The 21,325-nt window shown below is 36.1% G+C and overlaps 1 protein-coding gene and 1 pseudogene across 1 annotated transcript; both read right to left on the reverse strand.

The window, feature by feature from the left end:
* Positions 1-1,443: 1,443 nt before the first annotated feature.
* On the reverse strand, positions 1,444-5,212 carry LOC107871976 (annotated as a pseudogene).
* Positions 2,676-4,288, reverse strand: LOC124898571 (disease resistance protein At4g27190-like). The gene is made up of 3 exons (XM_047412212.1): positions 3,794-4,288; positions 3,419-3,694; positions 2,676-2,957 (listed from the first exon to the last, which is right to left on the reverse strand). Exons 1-3 carry the CDS (start codon positions 4,286-4,288, stop codon positions 2,676-2,678), a joined length of 1,053 nt encoding a protein of 350 aa, XP_047268168.1.
* Positions 5,213-21,325: the final 16,113 nt, after the last annotated feature.

A 21,325-nucleotide genomic window follows, 5' to 3' on the forward strand; every position in this document is an offset into this window, starting at 1 on the left:
AGTGAAGGGATATTATTATAATAATAATTGGTTTAATCCAATTGATTTAAGCAGTGGGATTGGTTTAATCCAATTCAAGAGAATTATGTTTTGTGCAAAGTGAAGGAATATTATTATTATAATAATTATTATTTTTTGAACTCATAATCTTGCTTGACATTTTGAACATGACCCAATCAACATGCATAGGTCAAATTACAATTAATACTTTAAATCTAGTCAACAAATATCTAAATATTTTGACTAGTTTTGAAGTACGGACAGTTTATGGGCAACAAAATTTTATTAAATTTAAATCCGTACGAAATTCGGATTATATTAAATTTAAAATAGATTAGTCCCAAATAAATATTACGGATTAATATAATTGGATTAATTATCTAAGTCCAAACATGTATGGATTTAATTAAAGTCCAATTTTTATTGGGCTAACTCATTGATTTGGGCTATAAATAATGAGTCCACTTTGTTAAGCCCAAGATATTCTAGAGGCTCAAAAGAGTGTCATGTGTCAAATGACATGGCAAGCCAAGTCAAGGGAAGGATCCAATAGGATCATGCCACATGTCAAAATGATGCAGCAGGCCCAATGAAATCAAAGCCCATAAAAGGCGCTACATCACTTGAATTTGATCGGACAAAGAAAGTCCATCTTCATCATGACTCTTCCCTTTCCACAACTATAAATAAGGAGTCTCATAATTCAGAAAAAGGACTTCCAAAACTCTAACAAGAAGCAAGAGAAAGCTCGTGCATCAAACGCCGCAATTTCTCTACAAAGCTCAAACATTCAAATCAAGTTCATCAAAATTCAAGATCAAGACCGCAATATTCAAGAACAAGCTCAAAGGCCCTTGAATTCAAGAACAAGTCAAGACCAGGTCCTTCAAATCAACAAATCAAGTTCAAATTCAAGATTAAGCGTTAAGCCCTTGAATTTTGTATTTGAAAAGGCGAATCAAAGGATTCATGGAGATTGTAATACTCACACATTGAAATCAATAAATTGATTATTGCAATATTTTTCTTGTCTCGATTATTTTCGGTCTCAAAAAATTTATTGTCCAACACTCACCCGAGTGTTGGCTCTCAGAGATGAGATGGTTGTCCTCGCAAATCTTGTTCTCTTTTTTTGGTTCGCATCCGGTGTCCAATACTACTCGCATTGTACGCTGACAAAATCTCATTCATTTATCATGTATATCAACAACACTATTGGGAATACTCATATAGGTCATGAAATGTGCCTTAGATAACATTGAATATACTTGTATTCAAGAGAGAAAATTTTGGTTTTGTTTTTTATAATCTATATGGCATTTGTTGGATGTATTATCAGTCAATAAGGAAGAAAAAAATTTATTAGTTTTTGCTTTTTCTGGTATCCAAAACTTGTTGGCCTGACTAGTTCAAATTTGCATTGCACCGAATATGGCCACTAAAGGGGGTAAATTGCTTTCTACCAAGAGATTCTCATTTCCAGAACGTGTTCATTTCCTGGGTTATACTGTTTCACAGAAAATGATACACCCAAAATATTTTCTTATCGATTACATGGCTTGCATCTATATGTGTATTGACAAATACTGGACCAAAGCATACCAGAGGGGATCTATCCCATCTCCTACTGCTATCGATATTGATTCCTGCTCCTATGGAAATTTTTTTCAAATGTGGAAACTTGGCATTTCATGGTCCGCTAGATCACAATAGATGTCTTTCAATAAAGCTAGGTCATTTTCTTCTTGGAATACATGGAAAATCCTATTTATGGTTTGTTGTTCGCCAATCATATATATTGGAACCAAAAAAGGAAAAAACGTATAAACAAGGAACAAGTTATTCCCTGAGAAAGACTTAAAAGATCCCACAAGAAAATACATCAAAACAAACTCTGCATCTCTGGTGCGGTAAGTTCCTTCCTTTCTTTTTTAGTCCACCACTCCTGAATGAGAGGCAACAAGAAGTGAAGCTTAACACGCTTGTTAACATTTGAATGATAAAAACATTTATGCTATTGTTGTTACCAATATTTGATTTGGTTCTAAAGGCATATATTGAAGGGGTGTTTGGTATGCTGGAAGACAACATTTCTCACAAAAAGGGGGTAAAATGATTCCACTCACTTTTGGAAGGGAAGTAATTATTTTCACAACTATCACTAAGTTAACTTCGTATCATTGCTTTAACTAACACTTGGCCATTATCATCAACCTTTACTACTTTGCTAGTATTTTCATCAATCTTTAACGAAGAAAAAATTCAAAAAATACTTCCCACTGTCTAACCAAACAACAAAAAACATTTCCAAGTTAAGTCTTTTTTCAAAAAAATATATACTGGAAATAACTTTCGTCATGCCACACACACCACATATCTCTTTTGTTAAAGCATATCATTTTTTAAGTAAACCGAAGAGCGGATCTAAAACCTTGTAGAAATAATCATTCCTGGGTGGTAACGAATTTAATTAAGTAGAATGCCAGTAACCTGTATTAATCCAAAACCTTAAAGATATAGGTGAAATAACCACAAACATTATAATCAAATTGAGACAAAATCAAGCCCAAATTAGTTTTACGAAAAAGGGCAAATAATCAAATATAATACCTGAGATGCAGCGAGTCAACTATAATCTTTCTGTCATCGGTTTAACTAATGTTGGAAACAACGCTCTAAATTTGACTTGAAGTTGTTGTCATTGCACTCCAGTTACTCCATCTTGCTGATCGTCTTATTTTTTTAATATTGTTGGAGGTTTGAATAGAGAGAGGCAACTTCTTTATTCTGTTGCAAAATATCAGCTCAAGTTCCTCCAGGTGTTCCCACATACTCTCTGGCTCCCCCAACGTTCCTAATTTTGGTAAGGATGTCAATGACAGCTTTCGAACTCTTGGAATTTCTGAGTCGACAAGTGTTGTCTGGCTTGAGCCACATTGCACAAACAAATCTACCAGCTAATCACAATTGCAAATTGCAATTTCATCCTAGTTCTTGGGTACAGGAAAGGCTCCACCAATGTTAAAAAGACATGTTAAACTATAACAATAACTTATATCCAGTTGGCGTAACTTAGAAAATCTTAGACCCAGAAGTTGAGCAAAATCAGAAACACTCTTTAAATTATATACACCAATGAGGGTGAGATATTCCAGATTTGGCAAAGGGCCAAACTATCCACTTCCTCCTTCTACTGGTCCAAAATCTCAAGAACATTTGTTAATATAGTGATTTAAATCCATCAAAACTCATGTTGTGCTCAATCAACTTCCTGAGACCCATGCATTCTTCCAAATACAAATCAGAAGTAAACTGCAACATGCCTGAGAGCTCACCATTACTGAAAATTCACAATTAGAGACGTTTATCGTCCTTGCTGACTTGTTAAGTTTTTCTTTAAGAATTGATATGTACATACCCCAACTTCAATGTGAAATCTTTTCAATCTAGTCATCCAGGTGTGGTCTCTGTTGAAAATTGATGAGCTATCCAGTCTAATGAAAAGAGTAGTAAGATTGTGTAGAGATGATAACTCATCAAAAGAAGTTGTTCCAAGAAGGGACCCTTTAAGATGTGCCCTCAACAAAATAAAAGTTACATATCCAACTAGATATTTGGTATTATAACGTTTACTCTCCAGCATATTTAACATTTCAATGTTCGATAATTTCAGGAAAGATCCTTTGCCGATGCTCTTCAAATGATACGCAGGCAGATTTAATAGCCTCAGATTTGTCAACTTGTCCAGTCCTTCCGGCAGTTAGCGTAACATTGTATCATCACAATCAAGCACTTGCAAATTACAAAGATTACCAACAGGTGGTAACTCTTTCAACCAATGACAACTTTGTAGTATTATAGCACGTAGTTGACATAAGCTATTGATGGAAGAAGGCAGTACTCCGATACCAGTTTCACTCAGATTCAGAACTCTTAGAGCTGGAAATGCCAAAAAGAATTCATGTGGGATTTCCTCAAGGAATTCATTGTCTTGCAAAAGTAAAGATGTTGTCTCTGGGCATTTCGTGAAGCAATCAGGTAGACATTCAATTTCGTTGCTTATGAATGATATTGTCTTGACAAAAGCTGATACTTTAATATGTGATATCGTAGTTAACCCAATTCCAATTTGAATAATAGACTTGTGTTCATTCCCAGAGGAATTATCTATCCATATAGCAACATCACGAACCACATCATGCATCTTGAAACAATCCACATTCTGTATCTCAAGAAAATCCTTCTTATCGACTTCTAGCAAGCAAGCATCCTTCAAATTCTCAACCATTTTGATTCCCCCATTGTATGCTTCTTCATATGTGTCATGTTCACCGAGGAACCCCACACTGTCCACCAACAATGTATGAGATCATCTGTTGGAATAGCCGCTGGATATAAGGAGCAATACAAGAAACAACTTTGAATATCCAGTGATTCTAAAGAATCAAAACTCCACTGGATGACCTTGTAAACCTAATTTGTTATATCTTTGTGATGAGTTTTGGACATTCTAAGAGATTTCAAAGCATCTTTCTAGAGCTTCACCTTTGTCTTCCCTCTCATCGACGTTCCAATAACAATGATTGCTAAAGGTAAGCCACCACATTCTTTTGCAATATCCCTTGCCCATGGTTGAATATGCTCCAACTTGGCACTATCTCCAGCACTTTTGAGAAACAGTTGCCAAGATTCATCCTCCTTCAATGTGGTAACATTCACTTCGATGTCCGTTCTCATTTGCCTACAAACCTCCAAAGAACGAGTAGCTATAATAACCTTACTTCTTGCGGGAACTACAGGTTGGGGAACACCTACATCATCCAAATTTATACCGTCCCAAACATTATCTAGTATGAGAAGGAAACTCTTTTCTTCCTTGAGCATATCACAGATTTTGCTGGCGATGCTTTTATGCTTCCGTCATTATCTACCTTTAGGTTTAATCTACCGGCAATTTGTACTTGAACCTTTCTTATGTCTACTGGTTTGGGCACCCTAACCCATATCACAACACCAAAAGACAATTTAGTCATTACTAGCTCATTGTTTAGATTCTTCACCAATGTAGTTTTCCCAACTCCTCCAGTACCCCACACATCGATGATGCATACCTGAAAGGATCCAAATACCCCAAAAAATAATGAATAGTCATAAATAATATACATGGAAGAAATTTAGAAAATTAGAGAAACAAGGACGTTAGAGGCTTTGATCATTTAATCGATTAACTAATTTGCACCGACAGTGAAAGCTTTTTTTTCTACACGTTCAAGTTATTTTTAGTAATTGTTATTTCGTAATAAATACTCATCTCCTCAATTTTCTCTCTCCCCACTGTCCTCTCTGCCTTCAAACTCTTCTGATTTCTTTCTATCCCATTTCTCCCTATTTCCTAAGCTCTATTTGTTATTCTATTCTTCATTTTTACTTGTCACATTTTGAGAATGAGGTTAATTAATTTTAAAATTAAATTAAATTAGATTAATTCAATATTTAAATATAAAATTTGAATGTTCAAAAATTATACCAAAAATTCTATAAGTTGTGATCTTTCTAATAATAATGTGATGGAAAAAGTTGTTTTCGCTTTAACTTGACTGTCAAAAGAAAGAATTATCAGCAAATAATTTTTGTATTTTGGATTAACAGTTTAAAAATAGTTTGTTACTCTTCATAACAATAATGGTGATTGCTTTCCTAAGGTATGATGCTAAATGTTTCAATTGTGTTAGAGAAGCAGAACAAGTAAATTGTAAACTGGCTAAAAATGATGAAAACAAAAAACAAGTAGGAATATTTTTGATAAATAAGTTCATAATTAATCAGGTAAATGTAAATGTACTGTTATTTTTCCTATTTATAGCTTATTTTTTTTAAAAAAAATTAATATTTTAAAATTTACCTTTTGATAGGCTTTATATTTACATGAAGGTGTAAAAGAAAATTTACACCAGGGAATTTTAGTTAATCTCATTTCTTAATCTCAAATTTATTAAATGAGAATAACAGTCTATATTTTATATATATATATATATATATATCTATATATAGACACCTAATTTTATTGCTCCCGAAATCTAATTTTATTCAATTTTTAGCTCACCTTACCACACACCCTCACCCATTCTATACTCCCCACAAGAAAACAAATACAACAAATCCTAACAAATTAAATCTTTAATCCTTAATATTCCCTTATCTTAACTAATTTTTACACCTCACCCTAACAAACTCACCCCACCTCACACCCCTACCCCTACATCATAACCTGGGTCATGTTTTTTTTCCGTGGAGTGATATATTCACACACACTACAATAGGGGCCCCATAGGGAATAATACAGATGAGGCACCACTCCATTTTCAAATTTTTCCTCTCACAGCAAACACACTCAACAATACCCACCCACCGTCTTCTCAACAATACTTACGGACACTCTATTTTTTTTTCTTATTCACGACACTGCACACACAACACACCAAGAACACACAATTCTCACATCAAACCTCATCAATAATTCATATCACACACACAAAAAGGGTATTTTTTCCACTGGAATTCATAGGCAGCAACACAAAACACACAAAAAATAGTGAGAACTGACAGACGCAAGAGGAGAAACCAGTAAAAGACCGGCAAGAAAACAGTGAAGAGAGATTGGAATTGAAGGAGGAAGCTGATGAAAACAGTGAAACCGGTGGTTTTCGAGTTTATCCGGCGTAACTTTTGCCGGAAACCCCAAAATCGGCAACCAAATACAACTTCTATCATCTTCGTTTTCACTGTTCCAGTGGTGGAGTTGTCTTCGGATCTGACAGCGACAACGATGCACACAGGCAATCGATTTTGCATCAATTCTGGTGAGGTTTCGCCGGAATATCGCAACCACTATAAACGGGCTCCTATTCTAGTCAGTTTCTATTAGTTTCAATATCTATTTGGTCTTATTTTTTATTCAATCAGTCATTGGAGTTCGACTAATCGACATAGGGATTCGATTTAGTGGATTTATTTACTGAAGTTTGACTTGAGGTTCCCGGACATGAATTCTGTCTATTTAGCCAAGTAATATCAAATCTAGAAAGCTTCAAATTGAGGTTCAATTCTAATTCTTTTCCCTTTTTATTTCATTACTATTGGTATTCGGTGTATTGAATGAAATATTATGTGTTGATTGATCCTTGTTGGCGATGAATAGTTGTTGATTCCGAATTCTTATTTGGTCATGGATTGTGTGATGAGATGATATTTTATTTGAGAATTAAAATTTAGAATTTGGGTTGAAAAATTAAAATTTGATAAAAGCATGCTTTAGTTATTTTGATTCATTAATGTCATTGAATATGATAATGCCATGAATGATTGAGTTGGGTAGGCAAATAATAGGTCAGGTAGGTAAAACGTTAGGGATTACGAATTGTTGAATGGTTGAAATATGTGTAAATGTCTGCATTGAATAATTTCTCCACTTTTATTACATTTTATCAAATGTATTCATTCGCCGGGTAATGCCCCGAAGTCACATTATACTTATTAACCGGGAATGCTCCGAAGTATCATGTATGTAAAGAAGGATCGTGATCAAGGTCCGAGGCATCAGGTAAAGCATTTGAGTGTAGTTTACGACTAGTGTAGGTCAGCGTAGGTTTACATTTCAGTACCTTTTTATTTTAGGTCTGTAATAAGTTGGACCGGACACTATAGTTTTTGAATTTATTTTGTTTGTGTTTGTTTGATTGATTATTGTGTGCCTAACACCTTCCTCTCGGTCAATAGAATTCCTTAACCAGAATATCTGTTTGTAAATCAGTTTTAAAGAGTCAAATCATTTTGTAAAAGGATTTTCCAAAGTTGACTTACCGCACTAAATTTATGCCAAGTGGCAACTCCGAGTTTTGATTGTTAATAATCTTTTTCGAAACAAAAATCTTCATTTTGTCACTTTAATAATAAAAATCCTTTTCAAACTTTAAAATCAATCTTTTTGGTTAAAAAAAAGTGTGACAACTCTGACGACTTTGCTGGAGTTTTTTTTCAGAATTCGAGCTAATTTTTGAGTTTTATCGGCTTAGTTTGACACTATAGGTGTATAGACATTTTGTTTGTGTTATTTTATGTCTTTGTTTATGTGTTACCGTTTTATATCTGGCATCATTTGCATAACCCGAGTCATTTCTTTCGCAACAAGCTTGGAGTACACGTCGTGCACACGAACTCTAGTTGAGTCACCCTTATTTTAGGAGGGGGAGCCATCGGACGTATGGAGTGGGTGGAAAGCTCTCGCAGCCACTATCGACCATACACTCCCCCGAACAACCTTGTTAGTGGACCCCAACGTAAGTCAGCCTTTAGGTCATGCTTTTTTGTATCATATTAAGACCTAGCGGGACCCATTTGGTCCTTTATAAGAGACTCACCTTAAAAGCATCCCTACATTCTAAATATTGTACTTTTGAGAGTGATGAGGTCATTTAATGGACTGATTTGGAGAGTGTATATGCTAGAATTAAAGGGAAGGCATGTTTGAAAAAATAAAAGAGAGAAAGAAGGAAAAGTGAATCAAACAAAAATTTCGTAGTTTTAGAGTTTTTATGTCTTTTGTTCTTCTCAAACCAAAAAATTCAAAAGAGTTTACCTTTTGCACTCATTTGTTAAAAATAAAAAAAACATCAAAAAGATTTTCTTCTCATTCCTTTAGCATGCATTCACAATTCGAAATTTCAAAAAGATTTTTTTTAATAGGAGTTTTTATACAAGAAAATTCAAAAATGGCAGAAGTTTTGTACATTTCGTTTAACGAAAATACTAAAAAGATTTTTCTTTCATAGTTGTTGGTGTCAGTTCTATGTAAAGTGTCTAATTAAAAATCACAAAAGATTTTAGTGATGTTGTACATTGTCTATCTTTGGTCGTGTCTCTCAAATTAGAGTTCAGCCGGTTGTTTAATCTTTAATTGTCTAATCTGGACGAACTATGCACACCTGATTCTTTTCTCTCGGGAGTGAGATACGTAGGCAGCCTTTCGTGGGTTCGATGATCTTATTCAAAAATCCAAAAGATTTTCTTCACTCTTTACTTAGAGTAGGTGTCATATACATATTTAAAAGAAAACTACAAGAAGATTTTCCTTTAATAGGTTCAAAATTCATTTTGCTATGAAATTCAAAATTGAAAACTCCAAAAGATTTTCCTTGGTAATCATAGATTTCATTTTGTATAAAAAGTTTAAAACTGAAAAATTCAAAAAAAGATTTTCATTAATTCTTTAGATAATTTGTTACTTTCTTTTCTTCTTACAATTTCAAGAAAAGGAAAAGAAAAAGAAAGTAAGTTTGATCGGTCACGTCGTGCCAAAAGTTCATGAACTACGCACACTTGATTCTCCTCTCTCGGGAGTGAGATACGTAGGCGTCCTTCTTTGATTCAGTGATCTTTTTAAAAGGGGAAAAAAGAGGTTTTGAAAAAGTGTTGAACTCTAATGCATTTGTTATCTCTTGTCCAGTTAGTTTAAGGTGGTTGGTTTGTGGCATTTTGGTTGGTCCTTCATATTGCACTAAATCGAAGAGAAAAGTTATGGCCAACAAGGATACTGAGATTGTTGTCACTAATCAGATAGGGAGAGTTTAGGGAATGAGAATTTAGAATCTAATGAAGAGATTTAAAAATTAAGGCAACAAATGATAGAAATACATCGAACTTGGGCTAATGGGTAGCCTCATCCTTCATTTCTCACTGATAATCTAGAATATATTTCTAGAATACCTCATATATCACATGCACAATTTTCCATTTCTGTTGACACACCACAACATGCATCAGGGTCTACTATGGGGCAACATTATCCCAACATTTCTAATATTCCTCCCCTAGCTCTTTAATACAAAACTACCACATACTCGGCTCCGCCTGTAATTCTCGTTTTTGTAGCGCCATCCCCAGCTGAAGCTCTTGTTTTTAATGTCAATCCAATGGTTGTGATTCCATACTTTACAAGTGATTTTGTATTGAAGATTACTAGTGATCAGCGTTACGCTTTTGAGCCCACATATAAGTTGACTGGTATTTACGGCGACACTCACCTGCCTGAATTTCCTCCTAACACTGAGAAGCCTGTTCTGACAGAAAAATAAGAGAAAATGACCAGAAAGTTGAGAAGTTTGAAACTAGCTATGAAGAACTTACAAGGACTCGGGGGTTATAAAAGTATTTCGTATAAAGATATGTGTATGTTTCCGGGTGTTAACCTCCCTCTTTGTTTTAAAATGCCGAAGTTTGAGAAATATGACGGACATGGTGAGCCATTGGCACACTTGAGGCATTATTGTAACCAACTAAGGGGCACTGGAGGGAAAGAAGAATTACTCATGGCTTATTTCGATGAGAGCCTTTCAGGTCTAGCTTCGAAATGGTTTGTTGACCAAGACATTGACAAGTGGAATAGTTAGGATGACGTAGCTAATGAATTTTTGCAACAATTCTAATACAATGTGGAGTTGATTCCTTATGAGAAATCCCTGACTAATATGAATAAAAAGAATACTGAAAGTTTCAGAGAATATACGATTAGATGGTGTGAAAAAGCAGCTAGGGTGAAACTGTCAACGAAAAAAAGTAAGATAGTGGAGGTGTTTATTCAAGAACAGGATGAAACATATTATTAACACGTGTTATCTGCATTAGGCAAGCCATTTATTGAGGTCCTTAAAATGAAGGAGATGATAGAATATGGAATTAAGACTAGTCGTATTATGAGTTTTGCAACATTGAAAGCGATTACTCAAGCAATTCAAAAGGATTTAGAAAGTGTTGGGGGAAAGAAGAATGAGGAAGATGCAACTGCTATTGTAGTGGGATAGCGGCAATGGTCAAGAAGACCACTCGTCATCACTCTTAGGCTCAAGCCCAAGCTCTACATAATCACTCTCAAAATTCATTATGCTTTGTTCCCCCACCTCCATATATAGTATATAACGCACAACAATATGTTCAACCCTCATCTTACCCATAATGGAACACACCAACTCCTCAGAGTCGTTCTCTAACTCCATAAACATAACAAAGCCCTTTTAGGCCTGATTTTCTATCCAAGCCAAACAATAAAATGAGATAGAACTTAAGAGATAGATTCACATCAATTGGAGAGTCATATGCCAGTTTATTTTAGAGATTGGTACAACAAGGCATGATCACTCCTCTCCTTAGATACACTCTCAATCCACATTAAAGAAATTTTGATCCTAATGTACGATGTGCGTATCATTCTGATGCTCAGGGTCATAGTATTGAAGATTGTCAAGATTTGAAAAAAGAAATTGAAAAGATGATTCAATATGGATCAATTATCGTGCAGAACATTGACAGTGAGGAAAGATCTAGTCATGCTGATATGCAAACCAATGGCTAAGATATCAAGCTCAGCAATTGGAAAGTCACTTCTCCCTGCTAGGATGGATGTTTGGTAGTTTGTTTATTTTCTTTTCTGTTATTCGAATTATTTCAGTGTTGTAGTTCGTGATCTATCTTGTTTTGTCCCTTTGTCAGTTATGTTCAAACCCTTCTATCTTTTATTTTAACTAAATGAAGTGTACTTTTCTATTTGTGTTTTAAATATGTGTTGTTTGTTTATTTTCTTTATACAGTATATTTTATGTCGATTCTAGTGATATGACATGCCTGTGGAATTTTCAGCAATATCTTAAATCCAATTTGAGCATGAACTTTGAATCAGAGGGCCAAAAAAAAGTCTGAGAAATAAGGAGAGTGCTAAGACATTCGGTGACAAGTTGAAGCCTTTTTGGAAAATTAAGGTAATTATTTTGAGAATCACGAGAATAACTTGGTAATCAATTGAAAATCATAGCTCAATTAGGTCAAATAGTGGATGCATGATCCTATATCAAGGGGAGCAGAAAGAAAATCAACTTCACAAAAGCATGAGTCATTTGATGTAAGAGATGTACAACAAAGGTGAAGTTGTATGCTGAGAAAGCACAGAAGAAGTAGTGACGCATAAGCTCAGTTAAATTTAGTGCTAAAAAAACTCGCAAATGATCTTCATCTCACTTTCATATTACATGTTATGTACTTGTAATTTTAAGGATTGATATGATGAAGGAATTTCATTGTGCTATCCAAACATTCTGTCATTCTTTGTTTACTACATTTGAGGTTTAGTGTTATTTTCTTTCATACCCCTCTTATGGAATCAAGATAGAGTCAGCAAAGTTAAAAAAAAAAGTGTCGAGCAAAATAATAGAGTCAGAAAAGTTTCAAAAAAGAGGAGAGAAAAAATATGTCCAAAAAGAAAGATAAGAGAAAAGTGCTAAGAAAAATAGAGTCAGAAAAATCCCAAAGAGAAAAGAGTTAATAAAAGAAAAAAAAGAAAGAAAGAAAAATCAGATCAAAAGAAAGAACAAGCTGTCGGAACTATGTGTGATCCGATTCTCCTCTCTCGGGGGTGAGATACGTAGGCTGCCCTACTTGGGGCTCGGTCCAAACCAAATAAATAATTCAGTATTGCCCAATTATAAGAAACTAGGGCCTGAGTTAATCCTCATTGTTTGAGTCAATTTCAAAAGTTATAAGTCCTACCCCACTTCAAGTGTCGTTTGGGCCTCATACCATCTCTTCTTTCTAACCCTATTCAAAAGCCAAGTTACAACCAAAGAAAAACCTTTAGATCAATCTTCGAGATTGTTAAGGCTAAGCATGCAATGGATATGATGACGTATTTTGGGAACTACTTGTCTTTATCAGCATAAGTGTAACGCCCTGAGTCTCCACCATGGATGTCACATGGTGCTTACAATCTTGAAGGACCACAAGATAATCCATGACTAGTACCTGCTGTGAGCACTGAATAATAACACTGAAAGAATGTGAAAGTTAGGATGAAATGCCATAAGGTTCATAATTTGAATACTGAAAAAAAACTGAATACTGATAGTAATACTAAAAACTGAATATCTGTCTGAAATAGTCTAGTCTGAAAAAGCCTCTAACTGAACTGTCTGAATGTGGACTTGATGGGACAAGTCACCAACTAACTTTGACTACTGAACTAGATAGAGTACTGATATAAATAACTCTGTCCTCAAAATATAAGGACTCACCACTGTATCTGTTATTGATAACCTGAGTTGTTAGGTATGGTCAGGAGCCCGTGTGTCTGAACCTATGATATGAGACATCATAGCGCAAAAGAAAGAATATGTGTCAGTACTTTGAATATACTGGTATGCTAAGTGAGGTAGGTTGATATACATGGGTTCATATGCATGAACAATAACTGACTAAATGATATATATATATATATAACTAAATAAGAGTACATGGGTAACTAAAACTGTTGTACATATTGATTATACAAGACTGTGCATATACATGTGTACTATAACTGAGATCATACTGAAACTGAATACTGAGTTCTGATAACTGAGTAACTGATATATGAGTTTATTAATAACTGTACTACATAACTTGGTGACTGTTTTTGACAGTCTTGATTCTGTAGAACTGAACCGAGTTTTATACTGAGTTTGAAACTAAAGTTGTAACTATAAGAGTGTTCATCTAACTAACATACCCCGATTATAAACTTAGTTGGGGTCCAACCCATGACCCCAGTTGGAAGGGTGTTAGCACTTTTCCAAGGGATACTAAAAATATTGGGTCAACCCTAATCTGGCAGGAAGACTCATTAATCATATATACGGTCGCGTCAACCCTAGTATGGCAGGAGGACGTCTTACCCTACGCTAGCTACGTAGTTCTGTAACACAAGAACTGCTACTAAGGGTCAAACCCTCTGCTGGGAGGAATACGCCATCCTTGGGTTCGCTCGGTGCTGAATCCTACTCTCAACTAAATAGACACTGATCACTAGATTGTACTAAGCTTGACTGAATTGACATTTATTGTGTTGACTGACTGAACTAGACTGAGTTCATGATTTCTGTTACTGACTGAGTACTGTTTTTCTTGACCCTTTTTACTGGGTTTATTCTATTTCTACTGCGACTAAGTAAACAGCTAGAATCGGATAATAAATACCCCTAGGACTTGATAGCATAAAGGTAAAACGTAGTACTTCTTGAAAACATAGCAATAGTCAATTGTTCACAATTCATTCACCAGGGCAATTTGCCAAACACTTGAAGGCCATGAACTTATACATGAATGAGAACACATACTAACATGTCATGATTACATTATTCAATTCACATGGACATTCTATCAAACACTTGGTGAGCATGATTGTTATACATAATAATGAACAACACATAAGCATCATGACTACAACTTAAACTTTCAATTTCAAATATTGTAACATGGGAATTACATCAATCAACATATATGTTGTCTTACGTTTATGATACTCATAACAAAATCTTGAACTGAAACCCAAACAACAACACAAACATGAATACAACCCAAATTTCCATATGTAAATTCATAAATCAATAAACTCGTAGTTTTAAAAAGGGTTCTTGAACTCCAAGGGTGGAAGGAAACCCAAAGATGAACACCTAACATACCTTGATTATTAATTTCTTGAAGATTATGGTGAATTCTTGAGACTTGATTCTAGAGCTTGATGAAACTAGGGCTTGTTATTGAGAGGATTGAGTGAATAATGAACACAATTGCCCTATTTGGTGTTTAATTTTATGTTTTAGCTGATTTAGGTGAGGGAAAAAGGACTAAACTAACCCTAGGCCTTTTTTTCCCGTGTAAATGACCCTAGAGGCAGTACTCTCAGAAATAGGGAATAGACCTCGCGTTGCGACTCTCATAAATGGGGTCTGGATCTCGCATTGCGAGCTTATCATGAGACCTTACTATTTTGGACATCAAAACTCACCCTTACGCTAATCCAAAAATTTTGAAACTCACCCGATATGACCTATTAACATCCCTGATCATAAATCAACTAAAAAATCGAAAATCCAAGGCTGGAAAGATTAAAGATAAAGTCATTGATATATCAAGCCCAAAATGAAACCAAGTGTCAATACTCAGCTGAATTTTTCTAAGTCTGGGGCCTCTTTTCTTGCTATATAGGACTGAATTAGACTAGGACTTGTACGGGGTCTTACAATATCTTTCCCTTGGGAATATTCATCCTCGAATGAGGTTGACTAAGCTGAGAATATTGCTAGACTGAGCTTACATACTGAACATGCACAACTGAAGCATGATTACATGACTGAAACTATTGATAAACTGAGTTTTCATTCTGAACATGCATAACTGAAGCATGACTGAATTCTGAAGACATGACACATGACTGAGATATTTCATGAAGGTTTGCATGATATGAGAATGCTATGTAGCTGAACCGATACCAAGTTTGTTAAGGTAATCTGAACATGGAACTGAGTAAATATAAGGAACATTGTTACCTTGAGCTGAGTCTAAGTTTGCGAAGAAGAGGTGAGGATACTTGGTTCACATATCTACTTCTGCATCCTAAGTAGCTCCTTAAACGGACTGATTTCGCCAAAGAACTTTGACCAAAGGAACTTCTTTGTTTCTCAGTCTGCGAACCTGATGATCAAGGATTTCGATTGAAACTTCCTCATAAGAGAGATCGTTTTGAAAATCTATACCCTCTATAAGGACTACAACTGCTGGGTAACCAATGCATTTCTTTAGCAAGGAGACGTGAAACACTGGGTGTACTGAAGCAAAGTTTGAAGGCAACTCTAGCTCGTAAGCTACCTTTCTAAAATGGTTGAGAATTCTGTAAGGACCAACATATCGGGGATTGAGTTTCCCCTTCTTGCCGAATCTCTTCACTCCCTTCATGGGAGAGATTTTTAAATATACAAAATCTCTAATATCAAATTTGAGATCCTTTCGCCTCACATCTACATATGATTTATGTCGGCTCTGAGCTGTCTTGAGCCTTTCCCTAATCAACTGAACTTTCTCTAAGGCATCAAGTACTAGGTCAGGCCCTACTACTGGGGCCTCACCTACTTCAAACCAACCAATGGGAGATCTATATCTTATCCTATAAAGTGCCTCAAACAGAGCCATCTGGATACTGGAATGATAGTTGTTATTATACAAACTCAATCAAAGGTAAGTGGTCATCCCAATTACCCTTAAAGTCGATGACACATGCTCTCAACATATCTTCTAAAGTCTGAATGGTCCTCTCTACTTGACCATCTGTCTGAGGGTGTAAGGTCGTACTAAGGTGAAATTGGGTACCAATACCCTTTTGGAAGGCTTTCCAAAAGTAAGAGGTGAACTGCGTATCTCTATCTGAAATAATGGACAATGGGACACCGTGCAATCTAATCAACTACCTATATAGTTCTTGGCATAACCCTCAAATGATTAAGAGGTATGAACTGGCAAGAAATGGGCTGATTTGCTCATCCTGTCGATAATGACCCAAATCGAATCATGCTAATGATGAATTCGAGGCAAACCCATCACAAAGTCCATGTTCACTTCCTCCCACCTCCAAGTGAGAATACTGAACTCCTACATAGACCTACTAGGCTTCTGATTCTCGATATTAACCTATTGACATGTTGATCACTTAGCTACAAACTCTGTAATGTCCCTCTTCATTCCACTCCATCAATAGACTTCCCACAAATTACAGTACATCTTAGTGGCTCCTAGGTGAATCAATTAACGAGCACCATGTGCTTCTACAAAAATCTGCTGCCTCACACCATCCACACATGGAACACATAGTATACCCTGGCAACACAATACACCATCTCCCCTTGGAAGAAAACCTCTACTTCTTTATCTCTAACTGACACTTTCAGCTTAACTAAACTGGGATCTCTGTCCTTCTTTTCTTTTACTTTAGAAACCAAAGATGATTCCAAATTATTCTGCACCCAAACACTACCCTTAGCTGAATCAACTAAATGATTACCCAACCTGGCGAGCTGATGAAATTCCTGAACTAACTTCTTCTTACTATCCTCAACGTGAGCGACACCACCCATGGACAATCTATTGAGAGCATCAGCCACTACATTGGCCTTAGCCAGATGATACAGAACACTTATGTCATAGTATTTCAACAACTCTAACCACCTTCTCTAATGCAAGTTTAAGTATTTTTGAGAGAATATATACTATAAACTTTTATGGTCTGTGAACACATCAACATGTACCCCATACAAATAGTGCCTCCAAATCTTTAAGGAAAATACTACAGTTGCTAACTCAAGATCATAGGTAGGATAATTCTTATCATGGGGCTTAAGCTGTCTAGAGGCATAGGTCACAACTTTACCCTTCTGCATCAAAACACACCCCAAACCAACTCTGGAAGCATCAAAATACACAATAAATCCTTCTGAATCATCGGGCAAAGTCAAAACTAGGGCTGTAGTAAGCCAAGTCTTCAACTCCTGAAAAATCTTCTCACAAGAATCTGACCACTAGAATTTGACTTTCTTCTAAGTCAATCTGGACATAGGGGTGCAATAGATGAAAATCCCTCAACAAACCGTTAGTAATAGCCAACCAAATTGAAAAAACTTATGATATATGATAGAGAGATGGGCCTGGGCTAATTTCTCACTACTTTGGTCTTTTGAGGATCCACTCTAATGCCATCACCGGAAACTATATGACTAAGAAAAGCTACTGACATTATCCAAAATTCACATTTACTAAATTTAGCAAACAACTGATAGGCTTTAAGAGTCTGTAATACTATTTTGAGATGGTCTGTGTGATCATTTTCACTAAGGGAGTAGACAAGAATGTCATCAATAAAGAGTATGATAAACACATCCAAGTACTACTTGAACACACGGTTCATCAAGTCCATGAAAGTTGTTGGTGTTTTGGTAAGACCAAATGACATGACTAGGAATTCGAAGTGACCATACCGAGTTCTAAAAGCTATTTTCAGAATGTCACATTCTCTGACTCTGAGCTGATAATAGCCTGCTATGAGGACTATCTTAGAAAAGTAGCTGGCACCCTGAAGTTGGTCAGACAAGTCATCAATTTTGGGAAGAGGATACTTGTTCTTGACTGTGACTTTGTTCAACTGACAGTAGTCTATACACATTCTAAGAGAACCGTCTTTTTTTGCACGAATAAAATAGGTGCGCCCCATGGAGAAACACTGGTCCTAATGAATCTCTTATCTAGGAGATCTTTCAACTGCTCTTTTAACTCTTTAAGTTCGGTTGAAGCCATTCTGTATAGTAGAATGGAAATGGGAAGAGTATCTGGAAGAAGGTCTATTCCAAAATCAATTTCCCTCTTAGGAGGAACTCCGGGAATATCTTCGGGAAATATATTTGGAAATTCACATGCTACTGAAACTGAATCAATATTAGGAGTCTCAAAACTAGAGTCTTTAACTTGAACGAGATGATAGATACACCCCTTGGATATCATTTTTCTCGCTCTAAGGTATGAAACAAGCTGAACCCTAAATGTTGAAGTACTACCCCTCCATTCTAGGACAAGTTCATTCTGGAACTGAAAATAGACAACTCTATTTCTACAATCAACTAAAGTATAACATGAATAAAGCCAATCCATGTCGAGAATGACATCAAAATTAGTCATCTCAAACTCTATTAGGTTTACTGAAGTAACTTTCTGAGATACCATAACCGGATAGTTCCTGTATACTCGTCGGGCTATGATAGAATTACCCACTAGGGTAGAGACTGAGAAGGGCTCTGCTAGGATTTTGGGACTGAATCCAAAGTCAATAACTATATATGGAGTTATAAGAGACAAATAGGCTCTTAGATCTAGCAAAGTATAAACATGTAAATGATAAACTTGTAACGTACCAGTAACCACATTAGAGGAACTTTCCTGATCCTGTCAGGGATGAAGTGCATAAAGTCTGTTTGGGCGTTTCCCACTAGTGGCATTGGAAGCGATACCCAGCAAGACGGGCGACTTGTTTGAGCTGGGGAATGATTATGCTGACTCTATGAACCCACCTGAGGACACTCTCTAACTCTATGGCCTGGTTTGCCACATCTAAAACATACATCACTTCTAGCTCTACAGATACCCTTATGGTTTCTGCCATACTTCTAGCAAAGAGGATTTGTTTGGGCATTGCTAACACTACCCTGAGATTTAGAACCAGGCGCCCTATCCTTATTACCATTTCTAAATTTAGGCACTGGAGCACTGGCTGAGGACAGAGCTATAACTGAAGATTTTAGGCAGAACTAAGAACGATTACCACCCTCTAACTTAGGCTGCATAAAGTTAAAGCTAAGTGTTCTAGCCCTCTTGCTCTCTCTCTCATTCTCCTTATCCGTCTGCTCCTCTATCTGTTAAGAATGAACTATCAACCTAGCCAAGTCTATTTCCTTAATTAGCATTTCGGTCCTACACTCCTTGACCTCACTGTCAGATACCCCATACACAAACTTACTCATCTTAGATCTGCTATTAGCTACCACATGGGGAGCATATCTGGCTAACTAAGTAAAATTGAGAGAATACTCCTTCACTGTCATGCTGCCCTGCTTCAAGTTAATGAATTCTAACATCGTAGCTTTCCTTAACTCTAATGGGAATAACCTATCTAGAAAGGTAGTATCAAACTTCTCCCATCCTATAGGCCCTGCATCTGTGGCCCTATCTGCCTTCCACTACTTAAACCACATATGATCCACATCCTATAACTGATATGCAGCTAACTCAACACTCTCACTAGTGATTACTCCCATAATATCTGTGACCTTCTGCACTATGTCAAGAAATTCCTGTGGGTCCTCTTCAGACTTAGACCATGTAAATGATGGAGAGCTCATTTGGGTGAAGTCCTGAATTCTATCTGTAGCAGTATTGGCCACTGGGTTAGCCTGAAAAACAACTGGGAATTCATTATGGGCTGCTATAGAATGGGATGGAGTGGTAAAACTGCTCTAAATTCTGCGTGAGAAACATGCTCATCCAGGGGATCTGCTTGAACGGACAGAGGTGCTGGCTGGTTTCTAGTTTTTTTTCAGTTAGTTTTTTTTAGGTATATTCTATAAATGAAATAGAAACTTGAATTAGGCAGAGAGTTTAACTTGATCTCAAGTTCACTCGAAAGACATGAATACTGAAAGAAGGGAAACTTTTCCTAAAATGCCTTATAGCCTTTTGTCCATAAGTGTGGCGCTCTACAAACCCATGCACAAGACTCTACTTGACACAGCTTTCAGACTTCCTAGGACTTTTTAGAACCTTAGGCTCTGATACCAAGTTTGTAATGCCCCGAGTCTGCACCCTGGATTTCACACGGTGTTACAATCCTGAAAGACCACAAGCTAACCCATGATTGGTAACTGCTGTGAGCACTAAATAATAACACTAAAATAATGTAAAAGTTAGGCTGGAATGACATAAGGATCATAATATGAATACTAAAATAAATACTGAATATTGATATTAATACTGAAAAACTGAATATCTGTCTTAAATAGTCTAGTTTGAAAAGGCCTCTAGCTAAACTATCTGAATATGGAGTTGATGGAACAAGTCCCAAACTAACTCTGACTACTAAACTATCTAGATTAATAATATAAATAACTCTGTCCTTAAAATATGAGGACTCACCACTGTATCTACTACTGATAACCTAAGCTGCTAGGTACGTTCAGGAGCCTATGAGTCTGAACCTATAATATGAGATATCATAGTATAAAAGAAAGAGTATGCGTCAGTTCTATGAATATACTGGTATGCTAAGTGAGGTAGACTGATATACATGGGTTTATACGCATGAACAATAACTGACTAAACAATATGTATATAACTAAATAAGAGTACATAGGTAACTGAAATTACTGTACATACTGATTATGCAAGACTGTGCATATACATGTATACTATAACTTAGATCATATTGAAATTGAATACTGAGTTTTGATAACTAAGTAACTGATATCTGAGTTTACTTATAACTGTACTACTGATAATTGGGTGACTGTTTCTGACAGTCCTGGTTCTGTGGAACTAAACTGAGTTCTATACTGAGTCTAAATTAAAACTGTAATTGTGGGAGTGTTCATCTAACTGACATACCCCGATTATAAACTGAGTTAGGGTCCAACCTTTGACCCAATTAAAAGGGTTTTAGTACCTTACCAAGGGATACTAACAATGCTCAGTCAACCCTAATCTGGTATAAAGACTAATGAATCATATACACGATTGTGTCAACCCTAGTCTGGAAAGAAGACGTCTTACCCTATGCTGACTACGTAGTTCTGTAATGTAGGGACTGCTACTAAAGGTCAAACCCTCTACTGGCAGGAATGCCCACATCCCTGGGTTCACTCGGTATTGAATCCTACTCCCT

Source organism: Capsicum annuum, chromosome 5, assembly GCF_002878395.1.
Source record: "Capsicum annuum cultivar UCD-10X-F1 chromosome 5, UCD10Xv1.1, whole genome shotgun sequence".
NCBI lineage: Eukaryota > Viridiplantae > Streptophyta > Magnoliopsida > Solanales > Solanaceae > Capsicum > Capsicum annuum.